General features: G+C 39.3%; 2 protein-coding genes across 3 annotated transcripts; both read left to right on the forward strand.

Moving 5' to 3' along the window:
- Nucleotides 1-1,585: 1,585 nt before the first annotated feature.
- LOC133402084 (protein lifeguard 2-like) lies at nucleotides 1,586-11,457 on the forward strand. Its single transcript, XM_061675667.1, has 13 exons — nucleotides 1,586-1,671; nucleotides 2,689-2,779; nucleotides 2,881-2,901; nucleotides 5,398-5,486; nucleotides 5,576-5,640; nucleotides 6,460-6,513; nucleotides 6,600-6,650; nucleotides 6,735-6,774; nucleotides 7,195-7,232; nucleotides 7,445-7,532; nucleotides 7,625-7,720; nucleotides 9,153-9,206; nucleotides 9,304-11,457. The coding sequence occupies exons 1-13, from the start codon at nucleotides 1,657-1,659 to the stop codon at nucleotides 9,451-9,453; spliced, it is 852 nt and encodes a 283-aa protein (XP_061531651.1). The 5' UTR covers nucleotides 1,586-1,656; the 3' UTR covers nucleotides 9,454-11,457.
- Nucleotides 11,458-13,434: 1,977 nt separating this feature from the next.
- Nucleotides 13,435-26,946, forward strand: senp1 (SUMO specific peptidase 1). Of its 2 annotated transcripts, none has more exons than XM_061675686.1 (18): nucleotides 13,435-14,009; nucleotides 14,089-14,147; nucleotides 14,223-14,410; nucleotides 15,377-15,452; nucleotides 15,592-15,745; nucleotides 15,843-15,987; nucleotides 16,061-16,176; nucleotides 16,282-16,547; nucleotides 16,653-16,716; nucleotides 16,918-16,956; nucleotides 17,041-17,125; nucleotides 17,216-17,356; nucleotides 17,522-17,653; nucleotides 20,129-20,332; nucleotides 20,424-20,503; nucleotides 20,604-20,688; nucleotides 25,115-25,210; nucleotides 25,296-26,946. In XM_061675686.1, exons 1-18 carry the CDS (start codon nucleotides 13,870-13,872, stop codon nucleotides 25,356-25,358), a joined length of 2,133 nt encoding a protein of 710 aa, XP_061531670.1. In that variant the 5' UTR covers nucleotides 13,435-13,869; the 3' UTR covers nucleotides 25,359-26,946. The 2 variants fall into 2 exon arrangements, with proteins under 2 accessions (XP_061531670.1, XP_061531678.1); XM_061675694.1 differs by having other exon boundaries at nucleotides 25,302-26,946.
- The last annotated feature ends 189 nt before the right edge of the window (nucleotides 26,947-27,135 follow it).

A 27,135-nucleotide genomic window follows, 5' to 3' on the forward strand; every position in this document is an offset into this window, starting at 1 on the left:
CTTGTACAAAGTGTAAGTGCATTCATGTTATTACAAAACAATGGAAACATATTGGAAAACACATGGATTCACCGACTCAAGTAATGTTGCAGTATTTATGTCATGGTTCATAACACCAAAGGTTATTTTGGGCCACTTTTCATATTGGGCAGGTTTACGATAAACATCAGAATCATCTTTATTTGCCAAGTATGTCCAAAAAATACACAAGGAATTTGTCTCCTGTAGTTGGAGCCGCTCTAGTACGACAACAGTCAGTCAATTGACAGAGAACACTTTTGAGACATAAAGACATTGACACAAACAGTCACTGAGCAATAAAGGGTTGCTAGTTATCTGCTAATGCCAGTACAAATTATTATAATTTTTTTTGACAGTTCGAATGACTAATATTGCAATAGTCCGGTGCAATGACCATTGTGCAAAGGGCGCCGAGACTTCAAGGAGTGTATGCGGTTTAAAGTAACGAGTAGTGTGATAATCTGGGACAATGTTGATTGTGCAAATGTTGCAGATACTCCTCAGCCAGTGTGCAAATGGGGCAGATGCAACTCTGGCATGAGTGGCCAGTATTGGTCAACAACAGATATGCAAATAGTGCAGTGTAGCGAGACTACTACAGTGAGTGCACGAGTAATATATAATTGGCCCGACAGAAATGTGACAACAAACCTGGACAAAAAAATTGGCAGCATGTTGTAATGGAATTGTAGGTCAGCTGTTTAAGAAGTTGATTGCAAGAGGGAAGAAGCTGTTGGAATGTCTGCTAGTTCTAGTTTGCATTGATCGGTAGCACCTATGTCATGTCTTAAACACATTAAAGATAGATGTTTTTTTAATAATAATGTGAATGTACACTACACTGAAATTGTATGGCTAGCCTTTTTCAGTGTAAAATAGTATTTAGTACTCAACATTAAGTAATAGTTTTTGTAGCGTAGTTGCAGAATCAAAATTTTCTGTGGCACGCAGAATGAGAAAACACTCATTGTGCCCCCCCCCCCCACCCCCTCCCAAAAAAAATATCTTAACAAATCCGTTTAAAAATGAGGATGCACCAGTGAAAGTCTAGCAAAGATACATTTGAGGAGATTCAACCGCAGGAGAGTGCAATCATCAACCTTCATAAGATGGTGCATTTGTTTATTGAGATGTATAAATGCTTCCCTTTCAAAGTGAGCACTGCATAAATAGAAACATTGTAAAATCAACAACTCAGGGGGAGAGCATTTGTCTGTTATTTTGACTGAGAGCGTCCTATAGATAATGAAATCCATATTTTGTTATCAGTTTTTTTGTAATTGCTCCATACTACCAGAATAAAAGTGCTATTCGTTTTTTGTTAAAACTCGTGGTGACGTCACATGTCGGCAGGCAGAACTTTCCATTCCACACTTGTGCAGATGTCTCCCATCCCAACGGCCCTTTGATCTCATACGGGGCAGGTATTGGGCTCCCCGTCCCGGCATCGCGTGTCCTGCAGCTTCTCCTGGATGCTGCTAGAACATCCCTGTGTGGGTGGGGGTGGGGGGGAGCCGCACGCCCCCTGCTGCTGCTGTGTTTTCCGAATTCGGATTGCGTCACAATTATAGAAGAGGCACCATCGACACTTCTGTCCAAGTGGCGTGGGTCGACCTTGGGAATCCAGCCAGAATCATGACGCAGGGCAAGGTAGGAGCTCCATTGTTAACTCAAATATTGTAAGATTACATACAAGCCTCTTGAACACGCACGTCTATTAAATAATCTCCATATTACAGCGTTACTGACGAAATGTGTTTTGATATCCATATTTAGTGGTGGCATTTGATTCTTGTTTGTTGAACAAGTCGCTTCTGGTGATAGACTTGATAGGTTAACATGATGCGTCATTATGACAGTATAACGTATTGCCGTAGCTCTGCCTACCATGTGAGCTTTTACAATGGAAACATACACAGACCACAACATCAGGTACACAGGATCATTAAAGTTGTCTTTACAAATATTTTACTGTAAACAAGGGGTTGTACGTCATAAATTCGATGCATCACGCAGAGCTATTTTTCATATTTTGCTTATCCATTTACCTAAGAGAATAACAAAAGACAGCACAAAGCTCTGCATAGTTTAATACAGAGCAATAACAATGCTAAACATAAGTGAAGAGTAGAGGAATATTCAGCATTATTAACTTTGTAAGGGGAGAATTTTCCATACATCTCTTGCATTGGAGTCAATGTCATTACATGAACTAATGTTGGACAAATTCAAAATTATACACCTTCCCATTCCACGGTGGGTGACTGGTAAGCACATCTGCCTCACATTCTTAGTACTGAGGTTGGGGGTTCAAATCCACAAGGGTTTTCTCCAGGTAGCTTGGCTTCCACCCACATTGCAAAAACACACGTGAGGTTAAATTCTCTTAACTTGTCTCTAGGGGTGAATGTGAGTGGGAATTGTTTGTCTGGAAAAGTCAGTTGGGATAGGCCCCAGTTCAGCCATGACCCTAATGAGCACAAGAGCTAAAGAAAATAAATGGATGGATGAATCATCAAAGCCCATCATGCGGTTTTTGCAGTATAGCACAGTATAAAGAAGCTATTTAAAGTCATCCTTATAATACACACATAAATATTTCTTTTACTACTTCTTGATTTAATGCATCCATTCCAAGTCTGCCAACTCAATAAATTGTGCTTTCAGCCTTCACTCGTTGACAAGAACCCTGGTGACTTATCCAGTGGACAGTCCTCAGTGTCACCTGCTCCGCCCAGTTATGAGGAAGCCACTGCAGGTTGGCATGAACCTCAGCTTCAGCAAGATCTGTATTTACTGATATAAACTAGGATTTCTAGAACACTGATAATTATAATCCTGTTATTTTTTATTGTGCAGGTGTACCGAAGATGGTGGCCAGTGAGTACATTTACCTATTTTCATTGAATGTTTTGAAAAAAGAGAGGCTCTCTTGACCAGGGGTGGTTAACATAGTACTACGTGCGAGCCAGATGGTATGGCAGTCAACTGTTAAAATAGTATTTTTGCAGGGAAAAATTGTAGATGCTAATATTGACAAGGATGATTGCTAAGCAGCCCAACTGAGTGGTTTGCACATTTGCTTCACAGTTCTGAGGTTCCGGATACAAATCTCTACTCCAGCCTGCCTGGGGTTTGCATTTTCTCCTGCTAAATGCACGTTAGGTTCAGTGAAGACTCTAACTCAGTGATTCCCAACCTTTATTTTATTATATTTATATATTTATTATATTATTTATTATTTATTTTACCTTCCAAAAATCTCACGGCACACCACCAAACAGAAATGTCACAAAAAAGTGGATACACAAGTCAATTTTATACTATACATTGCTGGCATAGATAGATGAACAAAAATACAGCATTTCTTGTAAATAAAAAAATTCTGACCAATTAAGTGAAATTTGATAATTTTCCACAGCACACTAATGTGCCACAGAACACTGGTTGAGAATCAATGCTCTAAATTGTCTGTAGGTGTGAATGTGAATGTGAGTGTGAATGCTTGCTTGTCTTTAAGTGCCCTGCAATTGGCTGGCAACCAGTCAGGGTGTACCCTGCCTCTTGCCCAAAATCAGCTCGGATAGGCTCCAGCTCACCTGTGACCCTAGTAAGGACAAGTAGCAGAGAAAAGGACAAAGTTAACATGTTGTGATGTTTATTTTAGATTGCACAGGTGTGGTTAATATTAGGGTTTACACAATCAGGATTTTTGGGACCGATCAGCGAGTTTAAAAAAACGATAACCGATTACCGATCTGATCAGAAGATGGAAGAATGTGTCTATTTAAATGACCTGTTCATTTCCTGTGTTTACTTGAGTACTTAATTGCACAAAAATATATATTTACAATAAATAATGTATCTATGTTCCTCTAGGCGGTGGGTGACTGGTTAGCACATCTGCCTCACAGTTCTGAGGACCGGGGTTCAAATCCCGGGCCCGCCTGTGTGGAGTTTGCACGTTCTCCCCGTGCCTGCGTGGGTTTTCTCCGGGTAGTCCAGTTTCCTTCTACATCCCAAAAAACATGCATGGTGGGTTGATTGAAGAGTCTAAATTGCCCTTAGGTGTGAATGCGAATTGTTGTTTGTTTCTATGTGCCCTGCGATTGACTGGCGTCCAGTTCGGCTGTACCCCGCCTCTCGCTCGAAGATAGCTGGGTTGGTCTCCGGCACTCCCTCGACCCTTGTGAGGATAAGCGGAACGGAAGATGAATGAATGAATGAATGAATGTTCCTGTATTTATGCCAGTGAGGCTTAGTGACAGACAGAACAAATGAATGGTCTTCTATTAGATGGCAGGAAGTAAATACAGTAATTAATGTATCCACTTTTTGTGACATTTTTGTATGTTGGTGTGCCAATTGTAAAATATGTTCCTTGGCTCCATAAAGGTTGGAAACCATTGCTCTAGTCATATTGTGTACTCTAATCAGTCAGGCCAAACCAACATTACACGACAGAAACAATGGGTGCTAATTTACTGTAATTAAATTACTTTATTTTTAATTAAATTACTTCACCCACACCAAAACCTTAGAGCATGATTCTACAGAATGGCGGCATGTTTACGTACAACTGCTCGTGCTAGCAGTAGCTTGCTAGGCTACATAACGTTTTTGTTCCCTGCTTGCGAGCCGTATCATATTCAAAGTACGTGAACACACCTCGAGCAAGCCTTAAACGAACGTCCTCTCCTGTCCTGAGCACCGGTGACCACCAACACACGTTTTTCCCTATTTTGTCCTCATAGGGTTAGTTGGCACGATCTACTTTTGTTGTCGTCGCCATGGTAACGAGTGTATCCGGTTGCAAAAACTGTGTGCGATGGTATCGGAATACAAGATTTTATTGCAGTAGTCTGACATAGTGCAATCTTGAAAGAGCAACTTTGTCCTGTAGTCTGGTCCGGGCATTACGTGTCGTCTGTCTCAGACGTGTTGTCTGTTCCACACCGCCAACGTTTTTTTTTTTAATAACTTTATTGGCTGTCAGATGTTTACGGGGACTAAGCCAAAAGACAAGACTAAAAATAAACTACCTGTTGGATTCAAACGATGTCCAACAGGTAGCACGATGGCGACGCGGAGTACATGTCTTTTGCGCGGCGAATTATGACTTTAAAGCCGATCAGCATAAAATGGTAATTATCGGCCGATACCGATAAGGATGATAAAATCGGTGTAAAGTCTAGTTAATATTGTGACTGTAACTTACTTTCGCCGTGGTAATGTGGGCACCCATTTGTTGTGTGGCTCTTTGTAATGGGCTGGGCTATGTTTTTGTCCCTTTATGCTCGTTGACTTGGCCATGGCTGCTCTAGAAAATCAATGAGTACATATAAATTTGTGTTGGTGTCCTGTAATCAATTATAGGCACCAGTGAGTCTTGCTACAGTGATGTTGAGATGTTAACAGAGTTCACCTGGGATGATCGGAACATCCGGAGGGTCTTCATACGTAAGGTATCATGAGCATTATATTTTGGGTTATTTAAGCCTGTGACATATTAATCCTTTGAAAAACAGAATAACATGTTTTAATATGGTTGTAGGTGTACGCCATCCTGGCAATCCAGCTCTTGGTAACACTCTCTATTGTCTCTCTTTTCACTTTCTGGTGAGACAGCCCTTTTCTCTTTTACGATACAGTGGTGCCTTGGGATACAAGTGACTAGATTTTTTTTTTTTTTTAGATACAAGCCATAGTTCAGCCAATTTTTTGCTTTGACTTGCAAGCACAAACCTGAGATACAAGAGTTGTAGGGTGACAGTGACTGAAATCACTTCGAAGCAAGCAACAGTTTGGCAGATAGAATTATTATTTTTTTTTTCAATATAAGAAGCTTCAAGTTGTTTATTGCCACTCCTATTTGAAGGGACTGTCGAACCAAACATACAAAAAAATCGTGAGTTGCATGTTGTGTATTTCAAACAACCACATAGCCTCTGCTAGCTTAATACTAACACATAATGGGAAACGCCATAAGGACGGGGTAATGATTAGTATCTGTATCGGTGTTATAACCCTTAAGCAATGGATATTTGAACACAAACAGCGCAGCAGCACATGTAGACAGATAATATAGCAATACTCACAGGCATATTCTTTATCCTCTGCTAAGAACGACTAATATTAAGTGGTAAGGAAAATTGATGGATGATATTTGGAGTCCTTTTTTCTAATTAAAAAAAATAATAATAATTTTTTAAAATGTTTTTTTGGGGAGAGGCTGTAATGGATTAATGGCATTTGCATTCATTTCAACGGGGAAAGATGATTTGCAATATGAGTGTTTTGAGTTACAAGCGTGGTCATGGAATGCATTAATCTCCCAAGGCACTACTGTACTATCTTCCAAAATACTATAATGGACGTCTTTAAAAAAAATCTACAGTGCTTAGAATAATTTTTGTTTGACCAAAAACACATTTTTAGTGTTCCTGTGAAGGACTACATTCAAACAAACCCGGGGTGGTACTGGGCCTCTTAGTAAGTACACTATATCCACCCAGTCTAGTTACACTCTCAGCTTCATGTCACTGCTATCTAACAGTAATGTTCGTTTTGTGTAACAGCGCAGTGTTCTTCGTTACATATTTGACACTGTCTTGTTGCTCTGCACCAAGGTAAAGTCTCACATGAATAAGAACATAGCAAACAAATCATACATTCATAATGTGATGATAAATCCCATTTGTTCACTCCTATAGGAGAAAGTTTCCATGGAATCTGATCCTGCTTGCCATCTTTGTAAGTACAAAACTGATTAACTGTTTCCAAACAAATACTGCTTGAAAAAAACTTATACTTTTATTATACAAGTAAATTGCGTGTCACTTCTATAAAATACAGTTTACATGAGCACAATGTAATTAATTTAGACAATGAAGAATATCAAAAAGCACTCTCCAGACACTTGGGTAACTTTTCATTTTATGTTGCGGCTAATGCATATAAATGAACCAAAATAACTTACAAACTACAACCACAATAATATAATGTATAATAAATCTGATAGTATCAAAACTTAGCATTGTTATATTTGTCAAAGTCGACTGGTCGCTATAATTTTTGTGTTAGAGCTTATTAAATTGTGCAGGTGTACCAAATAATGTGACCAATGAGTCTAATGTCTTATGGCTGTTGTTACTGTCTTCTTGTCTGTTACAGACCCTTTCACTCTCCTACATGACAGGGATGTTATCCAGGTACAGTACAATTTAGTGCGTCCACTGATTTACATTTTCGTTGCATGAGTTTTATAACAACCACGTATTATTAATCACCTTGTTGAGAAACAGATATCTACTGTTTTGTGGCTGTTTGTAGATAGCCAGTGACATCCTTACAACAGTAGCATGTACTGTAACATTAATTTCATCAATGCAACCTGACTGTATTTTTTTGCTTATTCAAAAAGCTTCTATGACACCAAATCAGTGATAATGTGTCTGGGGATCACCACTGCGGTCTGTCTCCTAGTTACAATCCTCAGTTTCCAAACTAAGGTGACATTTTTACTTTTGCTCCCCTTTGCTTTGCATTTCATACAACACGCATGACAAAGAATTGAGTGAAAACATGTGCTCTCTCCTTTCAGATTGATGTGACATCATACCAAGGTGTGCTCCTTATCTTCTGTATGGTCATGTTCATCTCTGGACTAGTGCTTGCTATTGTCCTTCCCTTTCAATATGTAAGTATCGTAAGAATCACAACCCAGCATTACAAAATGAATGGTACTACAGTAACTTTCGCTTTTTGCTACACATATATTCAGTAATAGTTTCCCCGGTACAATCTCAGTAACGCAAGTTACTTTACAATGCATTTTAACCTTGTTGTGACCAAAGGACGTGTTTTCTTTCAACATGCCCACTTATAGAATGTATACAAAGTGTTCCACTGGCATTTTAAAATCTGCCACTCGATTCACCCAGTCAGCGTGAGTGGCTCTACTGCACTGTACAGTGGTGCCTTGAGATACGGGCTGAATTTGTTTTGTGACCATGCAAGTAACATAAAAGACTCATATCTCAAATCATCTTTACCCATTGAAATGAGTGGAAATGCCTATAATCCATTCCAGCCTCCCAAAAACACCAATAATTTTTTTTTAAATTAGAAAAATAGCACTCTTTAATATTGTATTTTATAAAAATATAAAGTAATGAATGGAATGGAATGTTCAGAATTAAATTGTTTTTGCAACATTTCTTGCTGTGATTCAGTGGACATTGTACTGCTCCTTCTGCTGTGGGCGCCTTGAGCACCAAGAGGCAGTATAATACATCCATCCATCCATTTTCTGTACCGCTTATCCTCACTAGGGTCGCGGGCTGCTGGAGCCTATCCCAGCTATCTTCAGGCGGGAGGCGGGGTGAACACCCTGAACCGGTCGCCAGCCAATAATACAGACATAAGGATATACAAGGAGCCGGTCAAAGCTCCTTAGTAAGCCACAATAACATTAGTCATTCTTCTTAGAGGATCAACAATATATGTCTGTGGGTATTGTCTGTCTACATGGGTTGCTTCACCATTTGTGTTAAAATAGCCATTGCATAACACATAACATGGCTTTTGCATTGATTGTTAGCATTAAGCTAAACTGACTTTTATAAAGCAAAGCTACAAAATGTAATTCTCTGTTTTATATTTCGTTTGACAGTAAACTTCAACTGGGGGTGGCAGTAATAAGCTTGAAGCCTCTTTTTTGAAGAATTATTCACCATCTGCCAAACTGCTGCTCGTTGTAATCTGAGTTTAGTGTAATTCATTGCCACCATTCAGTGCTCAAATCTCAAATAATTTGCTCGTAGATCAAAGCAGAAAATTGGCAGAATGTCTGCTCGTATCTCGAAAAAGTTGTAAGTCTGGTCACTCGTATCTCATGGCACCACTGCATTACATTTTGGTCACAACATGAATCAACACTGTTTATTGGTGAACTAAATATAAAGAATTGTCAAACAAACGGGTAAGTTGTATAACAGTTTGTTTGATGCAGAAATATTTAATATATTCAATAAAATGAAATTATTGCCTGATGGTGGATTCTTTATCATAAGCATTCTGGTCATGTATAAACTACAACCATATTTACCTGGGTAATGTATGTAATTCAGGTACCCTGGTTGGATACCACATATGCTGTTTTGGGAGCCATATTGTTCACCATGGTAAGTTCCCAGTGTCAGATCCAGAATGAGAACATGCGGTGTTTTGAGCACATGATTACAACCCGATATTTACTTTTACATGTATTTCCTTTGCAAGTTTTTGGCATTTGACACCCAGCTCCTCATGGGCACCAAGCGGTACACCATGAGCCCCGAAGAGTACATCTTTGCCACTCTCAGCATCTACCTGGACATAGTCTACATCTTCTCCTTCTTCCTCCAAATATTTGGAACAAGACAGGAGTAAAATAACAACCTTAAGGGCGGCACAATTATTAATAATAGTTAATAATGGTCATTGTGTAATAAGTCATTTTGGTAGATGTAGTGACAAATCCTTGAGTTGTAACACAATATTTTTTGCCGCATATTCCTATTATGGTGAATAATTTGTGAATCTTGTGCTGTGAACTACTGTGAGGTATTGTACGGACACATCTGTCATTAACTGCACCCAACAAGTTCTTACCAGCATGGTGTTGGTATGTTATGGAGCTCTTAAATCACATGGCCAGAACATGTTCAAACCCTCTGTATGTATGTCTCTAGACCGAAATCTGCATCCTGTGTTATTACATAATATACTGTAGATGCTAATTCATGATGTAATATATAGATGCATAACTCTTATAAAAAAAAAAAAAAAAAAAAAATGCCTCTGCCAATTATATTGTCATTCTATTATCAAACTCACATTATTTGTGAAGGTTTTATATATTTTTTGTTTTTAGTCATACAGTAGATGCTCTTTTGTTCATAAGAAACCTCTACACTGTTAATGTGGATCGAAGAGGTAGCTTATTGCAGTGTTGAATGTTAATTCTCTAATATTTGTACTGCGTTGTAATTTGTTGTTTTGGCAGCTAGGTGGATGAGTGGTTAGCATTTTTGTGTCTCAGTTATGAGGTTGGGGGTTTGAATCCGAGCTCCTGCCTTTCTGTATGAATGTTGTCCTGGTACTGCGGCTTCCTCCCACATTTCAATACATGCATGTTAGAGTTTCACTTGAAGACTCTAAATCAGGGATGTCAAACTCAAATTCACGGTGGGCCAAAATAAAAAATTTAGACAATGTTGCGGGCCAAACTCAATATTTAATGAAAAATCACTGCAATGTGCACGTTTCCTTTCTCTGCAGAAATGTAGCGTTACAGTTTATAACTTGACAACAAACTTACGTTTTGCTTAAAGACTGAATCTGGAACAAGTAAACTTTAATATAAACACGAGAAATGAAATTTGGGATAAAAGACATCAGTGGTATTCGTTTGTTGTTTTACATTTAAATAGATAACATGAATTCTACAATCTCTCCATCTTGTTCTTCAATAAAAATCCAAACTGCAAATTATTAACAGTTCCTGCCTAAAAGTTGATAAAGGGCATTTAAAAAAAAAAATAAAATTCAATTATGTTATATTCTTTGTTACAGTCACGTTGCTCTGCACACGACAAACAGACAATCTGCCTCCCACCTGTCTTGGAACTTAACCATTTTCCATCTTTCATTTGGCCATTTATGGGAAGGGGAAGTGTAAATTTGCTCGAGGAGACTGGTAGCATAGTTGTTAACGACTGCAACAGAAAGGGAAGGGGCGCTCGCCGGTCTAGACTGATGGGCCAACACACTAGCAAAGCATTCTGGGATTTGTAATATTAGTGGCGCATGTGCTATATACTGGCGGGCCAGCTCTAATACACATTTGATATGGTCTTGTGGGCCAAATATAATTTCGTCGTGGGCCAAATTTGGCCCCCGGGAATGAGTTTGACATATATGGTCTAAATTGTCCTTAGGTGTGAATGAGAGTGTGAATGCTCATTTGACTATATGTTACTTTCGATTGGCTGGCGACCAGTCCAGGTTGTACCCTGCCTGTCGCCCAACGTCAGCTGGAATAGGCTCCAGCCCATCTGTGATCCAAATAAGGATAAGCACGATTTAAAAAAATGGATGGATGGTTGGATGTTATATTTTAAATCTGATCATATGGTTATTATGATAGTGCCATTGACTACGGTTAGGTTATGGTTAGCTTGAGGAGGGCTAATGATATATATTTTAACTTTATTTTTCTATGACATGACAGAACTATATATTTCAGGAAATGAGAGTGAAATGCATGAAGTTTAGTTTTGAAAGTCAAATGAAGTGGTTTTGAAATGCATTGACTATGTTGAATGTGAGTGTGAACACTGCATTTCATTGTAATGTTACAGCCTACATTATTAAAGTGTTCCTGTGAACGAACGTGTCTTTAATTTGTTCTCCCATTGACAAAAACCATCAACTGTTTATCTGTCAATTTACACAACGGTTTACCCCGCTTTTCCCATTTAAAACAAAGCTAATATATATAATGATGACCTGTTGACGTAATTTACTTACAGTTGCTTTTGGAAATTTCCATTATTACAATTTTAGTTCCATCCATCCATTTTCTGAGCCGCTTATCCTCACTAGGGTCGCGGGCGTGCTGGAGCCTATCCCAGCTGTCATCGGGCAGGAGGCGGAGTACACCCTGAACTGGTTGCCAGCCAATCGCAGGGCACATACAAACAGACAACCATTCGCACTCACATGCACCCCTACGGGCAATTTTTAGAGTCTGCAATTTATGCATGTTTTTGGGATGTGGGAGGAAACCGGAGTGCCCGGAGAAAACCCACGGAGGCACGGGGAGAACATGCAAACTCCACACAGTCGGGGCCGCGGATTGAACCCGGGTCCTCAGAACTGTGAGGCTGACGCTCTTACCAGTCGGCCACCGTGCCGCCCAATTTTAGTTCCATTTGAAAATTTGCTGCAAAAGATTAAAAAAAAAAAATCATATTGCTTCCTCCTTCACTCTAGGGCTTTTAAAAAAAAAAAAAAAAATTATATACCTCATTGAGCATTCTGCGCTGTGCTCTTGCAGTCATCTTTACAGGATGGCCACTTCTTGGAAAAGAAGTAACAGTGCTGAACTTTCTCCAGTTATAGACAATTTGTCTAACCATGGGCTGATGAACATCAAGACTTTTAGAGATACCGTTGTAACCTTTCCAGCTTAATACAAGTTTTTATATATAAAGTCCTGACCTGAACCCGATTGAAATGCTGTGGCATGACCTCAAGAGAGCTATTCAAACTAGACATCCCAGGGATCTTTCTGAAATGCAAAGGTTTTGCACAGAGGAATGTTCCAAACGTCATCCTGATCGTGCACGTCTGATCTGCGGCTTCAGGAAACATTTGGTTGAGGCTATTGTTGCAAGAGGATGGTCAACCAGTTACAGGTACGCTTACTTTTTACTCCGTGTCCTGTGAATGTTTACATGTTATTTTCTATAAAAATATGAAAACATTTAATTGTTTGTGTGGTATTAGTCTCAGCACCTCTGTTTATTGTTGTGATTTAGATGAAAATCAGACCACATTTGATGACCAATTTATGCAGAAATTTACAAAATGCACATACTTTTTTTCATCCACTGCATTTGCCATCTTTGTATAGTGACCGGTAGAACAAAATGCTCTTCCACGAGCAGTGATTCTCAAACCAAGACAGAGGTTTCATTCCTAAAAAGTATTTTTAGAATTATTGTTAGCCACTTTAACATTATGCAGTTTTAACATGAGCACTGCACTTAAATGTAAGAAAATAAAAAAGCGTTACAGAAATAAAATTAAATAAAAATGTATTGCACGTACATGTTAAATGAAAATTGTACCCAAATAAATGTTTTAAAACAAACTGTTCTTGAAAAATGAATGCAAATGTATTGAACATTAAAGTTAAATACAGAAAGACTGTACTTGGGCAGTGAGTCTTTGGTGTACCCCTCGAGAGAGCCCGCGTACCACTAGTGGTACTCGTACCACACTTTTAGAACCACTGCATTACACTACATGATAATTAATCAGTCCAGCACGGTATATCAATTTGTGTTTGGTGGTGTGCCGTGGGATTTCTAAAACATATAAAATATGTGCCTTGGCTAAATTAGGATTGGGAAATCAACTACTGGAACTCAATCATGTTTTTTTTAGGCACTGTGGGAATTGTTTACAAATAATTACTTTGCGTTTTCACGTAGTTGACAGAGAAATGTCGCGGTCAACGCCGGTCACTGTGACGTCGAAATCAAACGCTCACCTCGGCCCGCAAACAACCAGTAATATACTGCCATAGTAGTTCGCACGTCGTGCAGCTATCCAATCAAATCATTCAATAGTGGGACACACGGTTCAGCCATGTTGTGGTTTTGAATGAGGAAGAAGCGGGAGATAGTACTCTTCAACGAGTTTTTTGGCCAACTAACGTGTCGTTCAGGATATTGAACAGATTTGTGTGAGACATAACACCATAACGGGTATTCCGAATGCACTGGCTGCGAGCTTTAGCGCCTCTGTAGTAATTTAGACATAGTTGTGTAAATTAGCTGCGTTGCTAACGACGTTGGCTAGCAAGCTAGTTAGCATTGCCAGCAAATAGGTTAGCAAATTCTCCCTTTGCGGACTATCGCTCAGTGGGAAACTCGTTGACTTATCCCCGTTTAAGCGTCTCGCTCGAATGACTCGCGTTAGGTTAATTTGTGTTGGCTCCAGAGACCGCTAGACGGCACTCACTTGAAGCGATTTAATTGTCAACCAGCGGCGTGATTTAGCAAGCTTGAAGCCATGCTCAATAAATTGTACGAATGGGTAGAGTCAAGCGTTGCCAATCTCCGAAATGGTGTTCCGGTTGTGAGACCATCTCAAACAGACCGGGTACCTGGAGATGACCACATAAGGATGAGACGGAAAAGACCAGTTGAATGGTAAGTGCTCAAACAAATGAACTTAACTTCGTCCATCGGTCATTTCGTATTCTAATAACGTGTATCCTTCTCTTTTAAGTTTAGAAGACGGGCATTTAGGCGACCAAGATGAACTCGCAGTAAAGAAATCTCGAATGGGTAATTTGAAGATCACCTCATCAGCTATCGTCATTGTATTTTTACAACTCTACTAACGCTCTTGTTTTTCATCAGGAGATCTTATTGACACTGTCAAGATTGCAGCTGAAGGAGTAAAGAATCGGAGTTCCAGTGTGGCGACGTGGATGAAGAACAGTGTGAGCCCTACCTTAAAAAACATGCTGCCTTCCTCCTCTGGTCATCCTCTTGAACAACTTCAGCCACAGCCCTCAACATCAGCAGGAAGATGGACACCAATTCTTGTAAGTTAAACATTTAGGGTGCGTACATGTCACAATGGATTGACAAATTCTGGATTATTTGTCAGGATGATTTAAAATTAGAATGTGATTTTCATGGTTAAATGTGCATCTTCACTTTTAAATGCAGTGGTTCCACTAACATGGCTGCAAAATGAATGGAGTTTTCAGTTTAAGCACAGTCAGTGTTACCAAATTAGAAACTATTTTGTTGTAGTTAGTAAACTTTGACACCTTTTAGTGGTTTGTTTTTAAAACAGTGACAAGCGATTTAAATTCCTTCAAAGAAACAGACAACATGAGCAGAATTTTCATATTGTTAGTCAATCACAGTCAGTGGTGCTAAACATTGGCAAAGACATGGTTAAAATTTATAAACGTGTTGGAAACTTTTGACCCAATGTATGTCCTTCCAAGCAGCAAATACATTGCAGAGGTGGCCTGGCCTCAACTGTACAACTCTTCATGAGAAAAGAGTGTAAGGGAGTTTATGGGGTGTGACAACAGACGTGGAGCAGCTGCGCCATGCAGCTTGGCTGCTAATTTCTTTATATAAAGTTGTTGAAATTTTTTTATTTGAATTCTTTAAGAATCGTGTTTAAAAACATATTTTTGCAAAATGGACTTTTTGGAGAGAATGCTTATTTTAATATTGACGATACAGAAAAATATGTTTTTATTATTTCTAAAGAAGTTGATGCAAATTTATACCCAGGGGAAAATGTTTTTTTCAGGAGAAGTAAAGTAAACCCCAGAAGGGATAACAAACAAAGCAAAACGTTTGAATATCGTCATTATTTGCCTTTTCTGTAAGTGAAGGAGCAAAAAAAATTAAAATCAGAAGTCAGATTTATTATTATTTTTTTAGATTATTTGACAATGTTTTTTTAAACACCATATCGCCCAGCCCTACATGTAACTGCTTCAGAGTTGTTTAATTCAAGCAAGCTCCCCGTCTTATGTTCTAAGAACTCAGAAGTAAACTCCCTGGATCAGACTTTTGCTGCTCCTGCTACAACTTCAGAGTGGAAAACACCCAAATCAGGTTAGTTTATTTCCTGAAGTGTTTCATTAAGTCTTTTGAAGCCTTTGGTGGGAATTATTTTCATGGTCATGGTGCAGTTATGTGTCTAACCCTGCAATGACTCCAGTATGTAACGACTAGTCTGTTTGGGAATGTAAAGTTTGCAGGCGACAAGTGCACATGAATCCAACACTTCAGGAAGTCCCAAAAATAAATGGGCACCCAGGCAGCTTTCCCCCCACCATCACGCCGAAATTGCACACCTCTGCATGGCTCGGCAGGCCCGTAAACATCAGAAAATATAGTACACCAAGGTATTAAAATATTTTCCTGAGCTGATGTTATATTCTAGCTCTTTCCGTGTATTCTGGTTGGTTGTATTTGATGACATGACTGTTTGTTTTTGTTTAGTGTGGTTAGTGGAGAGTCCACAGCAAGCAGCTCCTGCACCAGCATGTATGACAAAACATTTCCAATCAAAGTACCACAGAGGCCGTCACACAGAACTTCAGCGGGCCACATGCATCAAGCCAAAGCCCGTTGCACAGCACAGGAGGTGAGATGCTACCGTCATCATAGTCACTTGTTGTTGTTTTTAGAGCTCTTGGCTCATGGAATGTTTTGTCCAGTCTGTTCATTTAGAGGAGAAGGAGGCATATCGGCAGCTTCTGGCCATGGTCTCAGGTGGTCAGTCTTGTCTTCACAACGGCTACTCACATTCCATCGTGAGGTCACAGAGAGATTTGTATGTATGAATGCTCCAATACTTTATATCACTCAACCCGTTAAACCTAGTTTGTAAATGTTTCCTGCAAAAATGTCATTGTCATCCTCTTCACATTATCATCAGCACCAGCTTCCTGAGCCCCAGCCGAAGACTGCTACACTTCTCTTCCCTCACCAGTTCAGTGGCAGGGGATACTTCGGAAGGACCAAGCAGCCCTCCCAGCCCCAGGGGTGTGTCGAGCCAGAGCTCCAGCAACCTTCCCAGCCCAGTGGCTTCCTTTTGCAAGCCAGAGAACTACCAGACATGGTCTCTAGATGTGGACCTCAGCTCCAGTCAGCCCTCCCCATCCGCTGTGCTGGACACCTGCTCTCAGGACACTCAGTCATCAAGTTAGCCATCCTCTTGTTTGTACTCACAATGGAATGGTTGAATTGATTTTACATTTGCTTATTCTTACAGTTTGTTGGTGTTCCTTTCGCTCTTTTGTCTTGCAGCCCACGATTGCAACTCTGTTATTATTGTAAATGATCAAAAGAGTAAAAAGCAAGATTCCTCAAGGTTAGGATTTCTTTGAATTTGAATAATTTTGAAATGAAACTATACAAGCAAGATGTTGACATGTCATTGTTTATTCTGTTAATTTTGTGTTCACTGTTATTTCATATATGACGAATGTCATACAAATAACTAACTCATAATTAAGGGCTTTAAAATCCAGTTGCATGTATTTTTATCAGAAATTACAACATCTCTTCACAGCATACCATGTTTCCAAGCTGAGTTATGGATTAAAGAATTGTAAGTAAATAAATTCACATGATGTATTTGTGATTGTTTATTTTAGACACTTTACAAGTTGTGTATTGTATCCTGTGACTTTAGGACAAGTATTTATGATTCTCGGGCAAGAGAAAGGCGAAGACAGATAGAAGAGCAAGAGGCCTTAGCTTCCCAGCTGCAGCGACAGGTGACTATGTAACACTCAGACTGTTGTTCACTCAGTTTTTTAGTCTGCTCTTTGGGATTTCACCTACCCGTGTTGGCGTTTCTTTTTTAGCGCCTGTCCGAAGGAGGGCAACGCAGCACAGATGTGGAGGTTCATGTTCGAGTACCTTTGGAGACGGAGATTCCTTTGACACTAGTTATAGAAGAGCCCCAGTCATTGGACGATAAACCAGAATTCCCAGAACTCACAGAGGTATTATTATCTGCAATTTGTGCTGCATGTGTGTATACGTGTACAAAATTAACACATTTAAAATAGAAACTCAAATCTGCCATGTCTCAAAATACAGTACCTATCACTGTAAATGTAGAAACTTGTTTCGCGTCTTACCTGTGATTTTTGTGTCTGTGTGTTTAGGAAATGGAGGCTCAAGTGGACAAGGTGTTAAGACGCGGGAGTCCTGATGAAGTATGTAGTGAAGGTTTTGGTCTCAGTCTGACACGCAAGGATCTGCAGACTCTGAGTGGCCTGAGCTGGCTAAATGATGAGGTAAGCAAGGGCTGAACAACGTGCCAGGGCTCTATTTTTTGAGTAAGCAATACTATAGATGCTAACAGAGATGCATTTGATAAAGCTCCTCTTTTGTTAATGAACTCACCCCGCAATTCTACGTACTGTGTGGTCTCCTTTATTTTGTTTGTTGAACAAACAGCTGCTGTGCAACTGGTCTTAAAAAGGTACAGCTTGAATAAAGTACAAACATTTTTGTGGAATCCCAGAACTTGTGTGGACATGGTTCTCTGCCTGTCATCTTTTTCAGGCCACCATACGAACCCGAAACATTACATGGTGTAATATACAGTGGGTACGGAAAGTATTCAGACCCCCTTGAATTTTTCACTTTTTTATATTGCAGCCATTTGCAAAAAACAGTTAATCTCATTTTTTTCCACATTAATGTACACACACCACTCCATATTGAAAAAAAAAAAAAATGGAATTGTTGAAATTTTTGCAGATTTATTAAAAAAGAAAAAATGAAATATCACACAGCCATAAGTATTCAGACCCTTTGCTCAGTATTTAGTAGAAGCACCCTTTTGAGCTAATACAGCGATGAGTCTTTTTGGGAATGATGCAACAAGTTTTTCACACCTGGATTTGGGGATCATCTGCCATTCCTCATTGCAGATCCTCTCCAGTTCTGTCAGGTTGGATGGTGAACGTTGGTGGGCAGCCATTTTTAGGTCTGTGCAGAGATGCTCAATTGGGTTTAAGTCAGTGCTCTGGCTGGGCCATTCAAAAACAGTCGCAGAGTTGTTCTGAAGCCACTCCTTTGGTATTTTAGCTGTGTGCTTATGGTCAGTGTCTTTTTTGAAGGTGAACCTTCGGCCCAGTCTGAGGTTCTGAGCACTCTGGAGAAGGTTTTCGTCCAGGATATCCCTGTACTTGGCCACATTCACATACATTTTTTATTTGACCAGTCAACCAGTCTCCCTGTCCCTGCAACCAGTCTCCCTGTCCCTGCAGCTGAAAAACACACCCACAGCATGATGCTGCTACCACCATGCTTCACTGTTGGGACTGTATTGGACAGGTGATGAGAAGTGCCTGGTTTTCTCCACACATGCCACTTAGAATTAAGGCCAACAATTTCTATCTTGGTCTCATCAGACCAGAGGATCTTATTTATCACCATCTTGGAGTCTTTCAGGTGTTTTTTTTATGCAAACTCCATGTGGGCTTTCTTGCACTCAGGAGAGGCTTCCGTCGGGCCACTCTGCCATAAAGCCCCGACTGGTGGATGGCTGCAGTTATGGTTGACTTTGTAGAACTTTCTCCCATATCCCAACTGCATCTGTGGAGCTCAGCCACAGTGATCTTTGGGTTCTTCTTTACCTCTCTCACCAAGGCTCTTCTCCCCCAATTGTTCAGTTTGGCCGGACGGCCAGCTCTAGGAAGGGTTCTGATCGTCCCAAATGGCTTCCATTTCAGGATTATAGAGGCCACTGTGCTCTTAGGAACCTTATGTGCAGCAGAATGTTTTTTTGTAACCTTGGTCAGATCTGTGCCTTGCCACAATATTGTCTCTGAGCTCTCCAGGCAGTTTCTTTGACCTCATGATTCTCATTTGCTCTAACATGCACTGCGAGCTGTAAGGTCTTATATCGACAGATGTGTGGCTTTCCTAATCAAGACCAATCAGTATAATCAAACACAGCTGGACTCCAATGAAGATGTAGAACCATTTTAAGGATGATCAGAAATAAATGGACAGCACCCGAGTTAAATATGAGTGTCACAGCAAAGGGTCTGAATACTTATGGCTGTATGATATTTCAGTTTTTCTTTTTTATTAAATCAGCAAAAATTTCAACAATTGTTTTTTTTCTGTCAATATGGGGTGCTGTGTGTACATTAATGAGGAAAAAAAATAACTGAAATTATTTTAACAATTGGCTGCAATATAACGAAGAGTGACAAATTTAAGGGGGTCGTAAAACTTTCCGTACCCACTGTAAAACTAAGCTATTGCTGTTCCATTTGGCAGTATGTTTGTACCTCAGGTTTATTTAGTCACCTTATGATGTTTAACATTTAATAAAATGAAATAAATTTGATCTCCACCCGATAACTATAAGATGAAAATTTCATGATTGGCCCCGATTTTCAATCACGTTATCGGATCAGGACAACTCTAGTTTTACACAGTGTAAAGGACAGCTTGTGTTCTTGGTCAATTATATGGGCAGATCACATACGATTCCTGTTTGTAATAAAACAGACATTGTGTATCCTCTCCCAAACCTTTTGTTACCAAAGGTTAAATAAGAATAATGCACTAAATGTTTTTCTTGACATCATACTAAATTGATTTATCTTACCTCTACAGTTGTAATTTGAATGAAAACAAATTATTTCTTACTATAAAGGAAAATGAAGACATGAAATGTTCCATGTGGACTTGAGCTGCCCTTTACTGTTGGCTTGGTCCAGTAAATTCCTTGTCCCTTCCTTTTTAAGGTGATCAACTTTTACATGAATCTGCTGGTGGAGCGGAGCAAAGGCCCCAAGCTGCCTTCGGTCAACACCTTCAGCACATTCTTCTATCCCAAACTGCGCAGTAGCGGGTACTCCGCTGTCCGCCGATGGACCAAAAAGATGGACATCTTTTCCAAAGACATTCTGTTGGTTCCTGTACACCTGAGTATGCACTGGTGCCTCTCTGTAAGTGTTCATGACCAGTTGAAACCCCCCCTTGGGACTGATGGGCATGTTGTAAGCTTTGAAGCTTTTCTTTTCAAACTCCTTTTCCCAGGTGGTGGATTTCCGCAAAAAGGCTGTCACATACTTTGACTCGATGGGAGGGAACAATGATGAAGCATGCAAGTTGTTGTTGTAAGTTTGACATGGATCCCTGAAGGGATTTTTTTTTTTTTTGCATGACGACTTTTTTAAGCTATTGGGTGTCAAGACTAATTTACTGTATTTTCCCCAGTGATTACCTGCAACAAGAAAGCAAGGACAAAAAGGGCAAAAAACTGGATACCACAGGCTGGACTTTACAAAGCAAAAAGCGCAATGTAAGTTCCGCATATCTTCAGTCTGAGATTATTAAATTAAAGCATTGAGTCATTTATTTATACACACACACCCTTTCAAAAAAAATTGAATGACATGGAAAAGTTTATTTATTTCCATAATTCCATTCAAAAAGTTAAACTTTCATAGATTACAGATTCAGGGGCCACAATTTGAAGTATTTATTTGATTATTTTCACATACTTTAGGCTTCCAGCTCATAAACCACACGAAATCAGGAATTCAAAAAAATTTAATACTGTGAAGAAATCACCATTTACTTCTCAGTTTATGTAGAAAACATTAATTAGGGTCACATTAAATCAATCAAAATACGGTACTTTTAAAACGATTATGTTAATCTTCAATACTTGGTTGGTAATCCCTTTGCTTAAATCACTGCCTCGATGAGCCATGGTATTGAGGCAATAAGCATGTAGCATTGCCTGGGAGTTATGGAAGCCCAGATTTTTTTTTCATTTTCCTCTTGATAATACCCCATATATTCGCAAATGGGGTTTAGATCTGGGCAGTTGGCTGGCCAGTCAAGCACTGTGATGGCATGGGCATCAAACCGGGTTTTGGTGCTTCTGGCGGGATGGGCCGGGATCATACCGACTATGCATTTTTATAATTCGATGTAGGGTGTTACTATCATCGTGAAGCAGAATTCACTAAGCGTTGGATTTTTGCCCACGACTCAGAACCCCACAGAGGAGGGGACGTATCACGTGGGTGAAGTAAAAGAAAGGAGGATATTTTAAATGGGTTCCATTCAATCACTTCAACGTAACCGGCTTGCGGTATTCATGTCTAACGCAGATTTTGGACAGAGACAGCAAGTTTCGCTATTTAATCCACAGTTACGTGCAGCACTATAAATATAGTGAAGTATTTTTTAAACCACAACACATGTATGCTTTTATATACTGTATTTGGATGGGTTGCCGGCGGCTGCCCAGCTGGGTCACGCGCTCCAAACCCGGAAATGCATTTTAAGCAGTGTGAGAAAGCTTATATACAAAGTTATCCTCCACGAAACGGGCCCGAAGACAGTACAGTTCAGATTTTTAAATGTTTGGGAATTTCTCACAAAATAAATTCAAGACATTTATTCCTCAACACGTCTAAATTTGGTTTTCCACATGACGCAGCGTGTTGTCACTCAGCCAGTTTTCTTTCGTGTGTGTGTTTGTGTGTGTGTACACGTGCGTGCGTACGTGACACACAGACACAGTCTGCCTTGATGCTATTGGCCCGTTGCCCGATGCTCGTGATGAACATGGAGACACCACACTGAGCGCCCACCCTCAGCGCAAGTTGAAAGACACTGTATTTCTTTTTTTTCATCAAAAAAATAATAAAAATGACACTGCATTTCTAAATAAGTCTACAAAGCCTAATATATTATAAAGCCAGTTCGCTGAATGGCGTTGTCAACGAGTCGAAAGAACGTCAGACAGGTTAGCAATATTGACACATTCAAACGACATAAGTTCAGATAAAAGATATTTAAGTGTGAATTATTTTGTGAGAAGTAAGCATGTGGTCATAAATAGGGTCGTTTGTAGATGAGCGGAGTCACGGACGTGACGTATCTTACCAGCTCTAGCTACTCATAGCCTTAAGACACACACTAAACTAAATAACGATGTAAATGTATTGGTAACCATGCGCTCCCCCAACTGTGTTAAAGCTTTTATGCCATTCCACCAAATTGGTACTATTTTAATCCTCAGGATATTATATGTAGAAATGCACCATGAAAATATTATTAAGCATCCTGCACATTGATCTGTAATTTGCTTACTGTTAACATTCTATTAGCATAAATGTCATATGGCTATGTTTGCTAATATGGTTGTATATGGTTATGTTTGCTAATATTATTTAAAAAAATAAAAAAACACTCCCTGTTGTTTATTATTATTAAGTTGCCTGACTCTGGCCAACACACATTTTGAATAGTTCAATATGTGTAGTAGATCATCAAATGTAGAGCTAAAAAAGGCAAAATACAACTTTGTGAATGGCCCATATAATACATATATATGTTCATGGTATATATTTTTGTATCTATACAGTGCCCTCCAAAAGTATTGGAACGGCGAGGTCAATTTGTTTGTTGTATACTGATGACATTTGGGTTTCAGATCAAAAGATGAAAATGAGACAAAAGTTCAGAATTCCAGCTTTTGTTTCCTGGTATTTACATCGAGATATGTTAAACAACTCAGGAAAGAGCACCAGATTGAGCTTGACTTGACTTCAAGTCTTCAAATCTCTTCTGGTAAACAAACTATTTGATCTGCTCATTATGGTCACGTGATCACAAGAACTACCGTCAATACTGTTACAGCAGCGTAGGTGAGAAAAATACGGCCGCGTGATGATTCCCGCCATTTGAAGATACCCTTTTTATAGGAATTAAGGTCTAATTTTAAAAACCGCTGGAATAAGTAGACTGTTTTACCACCCTTGTATTTTACGCCTTATTGTCGTTAACCTTAGGTTTTAAATGTACTAAGCTCAATTTTAAGATGTAATGAGTAGAAAGTACAGATATTTTTGTTAAGTACAAAGTTGCCAGAAAAATAAATACTCAAAGTACAGACACCTGAATAATAATCTTAAGTACTTCACACCTCTGATACATCCATCCATCCATCCATCCATTTTCTGAGCCGCTTCTCCTCACTAGGGTCGCGGGCGTGGTGGAGCCTATCCCAGCTATCATTGGGCAGGAGGCGGGGTACACCTTGAACTGGTTGCCAGCCAATCGCAGAGCACATACAAACAAACAACCATTCGCACTCACAGTCACACCTACGGGCAATTTAGAGTCGTCAATTAACCTACCATCTATGTTTTTGGGATGTGGGAGGAAACCGGAGTGCCCGGAGAAAACCCACGCAGGCACGGGGAGAACATGCAAACTCCACACAGGCTGGGCCGGGAATTGAACCCCGGTCCTCACAACTGTGAGGCAGACGCTCTAACCAGTCTTTCACCGTGCCACTTGTACGGCAGTTACTGTTTAAAATGTGACTTAAAAATAATCTGTAAAGGTAATAAAGGTTTTATGATCGTGCTGATTTGATCAACAGATTATTTTCATTCCTATGACGGAAAATAGTTTTTGACGAGCATTCTGGAATTTCCACTTTAGTTTTCTCGATTAGTCATTAATTTGATATCATTGAATTAACTAAAATGTTTTTAAATACTTTTTGAATTAATTAAAAAAATATAGCTATTTTTAATTGTCTATTTTTACAGAAATTGAAAAATATTTATTAAAATGTATTTTTGTTTAATTAAATGAACTGCAGCCGTATTACAAAATAGTAAAAAGCAGTGATCTGCTGCCGATGTAGCTAGAAAATTGAAGCAGCTGGATCCAAAGAAATCTGCTGGTCTTGATCAGCTTGAACCCTACTTTCTCAAGTTGTCTGCGGACTTCATCGCTCAGCCTTTACCATGTGTATAATCTCAGTCTTCTTAATAGTGATGTTCCAAGCATTTGGAAGTCTGCCTTTGTTCTTCCCCTGCCAGGTGTAGCGGCATATGTATGCATGTAAACTTGAGAAAATTTGGATGCACGCTCTTTTTTAATGCATTGTTGAGGTATCTGTTTGAGACTCTGTATCGGCAGAACCTTAAAATAAAAAACTCTGACCCGGCTGCAAAAAAATGTGATGGGGAAATCCCTAATAATTCGTAACTTGCTCTATTTATCACAAACACACGGCAATCTGATCCAGTCATTTTGCACGCCTTATGCCCTCTCTGGGGCATACGGCGTGCAATTTGTCGATTGCATTCAATCGACAAATCGCATAAATGTCCAACTTAAACCAGGTCATTTTGACCTTTGTTAAACAATATGAAAACAATTATTTTGATGGAAAGGGACATTCAAATAGCCTACTTCCAGTTTGTCCTCTAGGTGTCACTGTAGGCCAACCTGTCTGACCCTATTTATGATACTCCTATGCACTAGGTGGCATTAATGTACCTCTGATGTTTTGTCAACAGCCAACTAGCACTGAAAGGAAAGCAAGCACAGCTGCTTCAAATCTAGTTTTACCACAATGGCCCAGTTAGTTTTGTTTTTTTCCCCTTTTTTATAAGGGCAAATCATTGGAAGAGACATTTCCAAGGAGGAGGAAATCAACGTGAGAGTGTAGTGTCACAATAACAACCTAAATGATACATTTAGTCTCAGAATAATTATCTTTGATAATGGTGCTCATCCTATTTGTGAGCCAGTGGCATGTGTTGCACCTGATGATTAAATGATTGATTCTATGATTTATTGACCACCAGAAGTCGCCAAAATGAGAAGGAACCATTTGCAAAACAAAGTTAGCGCGATCAGTGACCTGCATCTACAGTATTAGCATTTGTGTTCCTTTGCTGTCACAGGAAATTCCACAGCAGATGAACGGGAGTGACTGTGGAATGTTTACATGCAAATATGCAGATTACATGACCAAAGACAAGCCCATCACATTCACACAGGTATGTGGTCAACAAAATAGGATTGTTGTGCTGAATCATCATGGCAGTGTGCTATTTCCTAAGATGATCACGATCCTTTTTGCAGAAACAGATGCCATATTTCAGGAGGAGGATGGTTTGGGAGATAGTGAATCAGAAGCTGTTATGAAAGTGATTCTGCAGGACACATTTGGACTTCTTGTGAAAAGCCTTGCCACACCAGCTCATCAGATCAGGGACTGATGCTGCCACGCTCCATCTTCAGAAGTCTCTCTGAAGATGGCCTACAGGTTGCTGGAGAACCGTGCCCTGCCTCCCAGTCCTCTGGCCAGGGTTCGAGTTAAAACGTTTAGGCCTCCATACGTACGTGTGTGTGCGTACACACACAAGTAAGACTATCACTGTGAGAGGAAAAAATATGATGGGGATCACTTAAAAAGTAAAACAGGTTTAGTCTTACAATAGGTTGAATAAACATATGACAGTTATGATCCTAGAATTCATGTTCAAAATGCTCTCCTTCAAAAGAAAAAAGAGAAATGCTGTCAGGATTGCTAACTGCCATGGCAGACGGATCATCTAACATACACATTTCTCTTCTCATTAGCACTAAATACATTTTACATGAGTACATGCAATATTGATTTGTGATGGTGGATAAAAGATCCCCACAGAATTGACTGTCTTAATGGGAGCTCAGGTGTGTAACTCGAACCCTCCCTCTGCCCCACTTTCGGGTTTTTTGACTGTTGGCTCACATGCGGAGCATATAGTACCTCAAAACGCTGCAGGTTTTTGTCAGCAAAGTCTTTCACGATAGCCACATTCAGTTTGGTGTCAAGTTTGAAGCATTGACACATTTTGGTGGGAGAGAAATGTGTTTTGTACAATCCCCAATTGCAAAGGTGTTGGGATGTTGCATAAAACATTGAGGAAAAATACGTTTTGCAAAGCTTTTTCAACCTATATTCAATTTAATACATTACCTAGACAAGATTTTTAATGTTCAAACTGATAACACCCCCCATATATCCCTTATTTTGAAGTTGATGCCTGTAACAAATTCCAAAAAAGCTGGGACAGAGGCACCTTTTATTTTAACAGCACTTGACTCTTTGCAAAACTAAAATAAATCACCTTAATCAGTTTGAACATTAAATGTCTAGTGTAGTATATTCAATTGAACATAGGCTAAAAAGGATTTGCACATTGTATTTTGTTGTTTACATTTTACACAGCGTCCCAACTTCATTGGAATTGGGGTTTGAATTATAGAAACATGTTATTGTACTTCTGAGTAGAAAAATGGGGTATGCCAAGAAAACTCAACTTTATGGCACCTTTATATTGGGCCACAAAAGTTGTACATCATTTGCTTCTTGTAATATACACAGTTACATTAAAAAAAAAAATATTTTTGTACTTTATGCTGAGAGGTTTTTGAATTGCCTTGCAGAGTGTGACTTGGAATGCTGTTTTGCTTTGCTGTTGACCAGCAAGTGAAACCAAGTATGTACTGTCGTCTTAATGGTCAGCTGAAAACGGAAGGGTAAAAACATGATTTCCTCACTGATGAGTCTTGCTAAAAGTTTGTAAATTAAGTTTCAAAGTCTATTTTATGTATGTGAGTCAACAGCAATTTTTGGGTATATTCAGAATATTTTAAACTTTGTATATATTTGAAACTTAATCTTGTAATTTTTTAATGTACTTTTTTATGTAGTAAGTTTCTTGTAGTAATAAATCCTCATATATTGTTCTTTGTCAATATTGTTTCACTCAACAAAGCATTGTTATAGATTATTTCACATACACCAGAAGCCATTTTCATGTCCCCTGGCAGAGCTAGAATACATTAAATAAATCCAAATGGGGCCCTGAGAGATGACACCTCTGCAAAGGCCCATGCATGGTATGCTGGACTTTATGATTTTTAAAAAACAAAT

Source organism: Phycodurus eques, chromosome 1 (assembly GCF_024500275.1).
Source record: "Phycodurus eques isolate BA_2022a chromosome 1, UOR_Pequ_1.1, whole genome shotgun sequence".
NCBI classification, from domain to species: Eukaryota; Metazoa; Chordata; class Actinopteri; order Syngnathiformes; family Syngnathidae; genus Phycodurus; species Phycodurus eques.

Coding starts and splice junctions, on each gene's coding strand:
- senp1 (XM_061675686.1), top strand. CDS start 13,870: ATGCTCAATAAATTGTACGAATGGGTAGAGTCAAGCGTTGCCAATCTC. Junction 16,177..16,281: donor GTGAGGTCACAGAGAGATTT/GTATGTATGAAT, acceptor CATTATCATCAG/CACCAGCTTCCTGAGCCCCA. Junction 20,333..20,423: donor GTATGCACTGGTGCCTCTCT/GTAAGTGTTCAT, acceptor TCCTTTTCCCAG/GTGGTGGATTTCCGCAAAAA.
- LOC133402084 (XM_061675667.1), top strand. Junction 5,641..6,459: donor GTCTCTCTTTTCACTTTCTG/GTGAGACAGCCC, acceptor ACACATTTTTAG/TGTTCCTGTGAAGGACTACA. Junction 7,721..9,152: donor TTGTCCTTCCCTTTCAATAT/GTAAGTATCGTA, acceptor TATGTAATTCAG/GTACCCTGGTTGGATACCAC.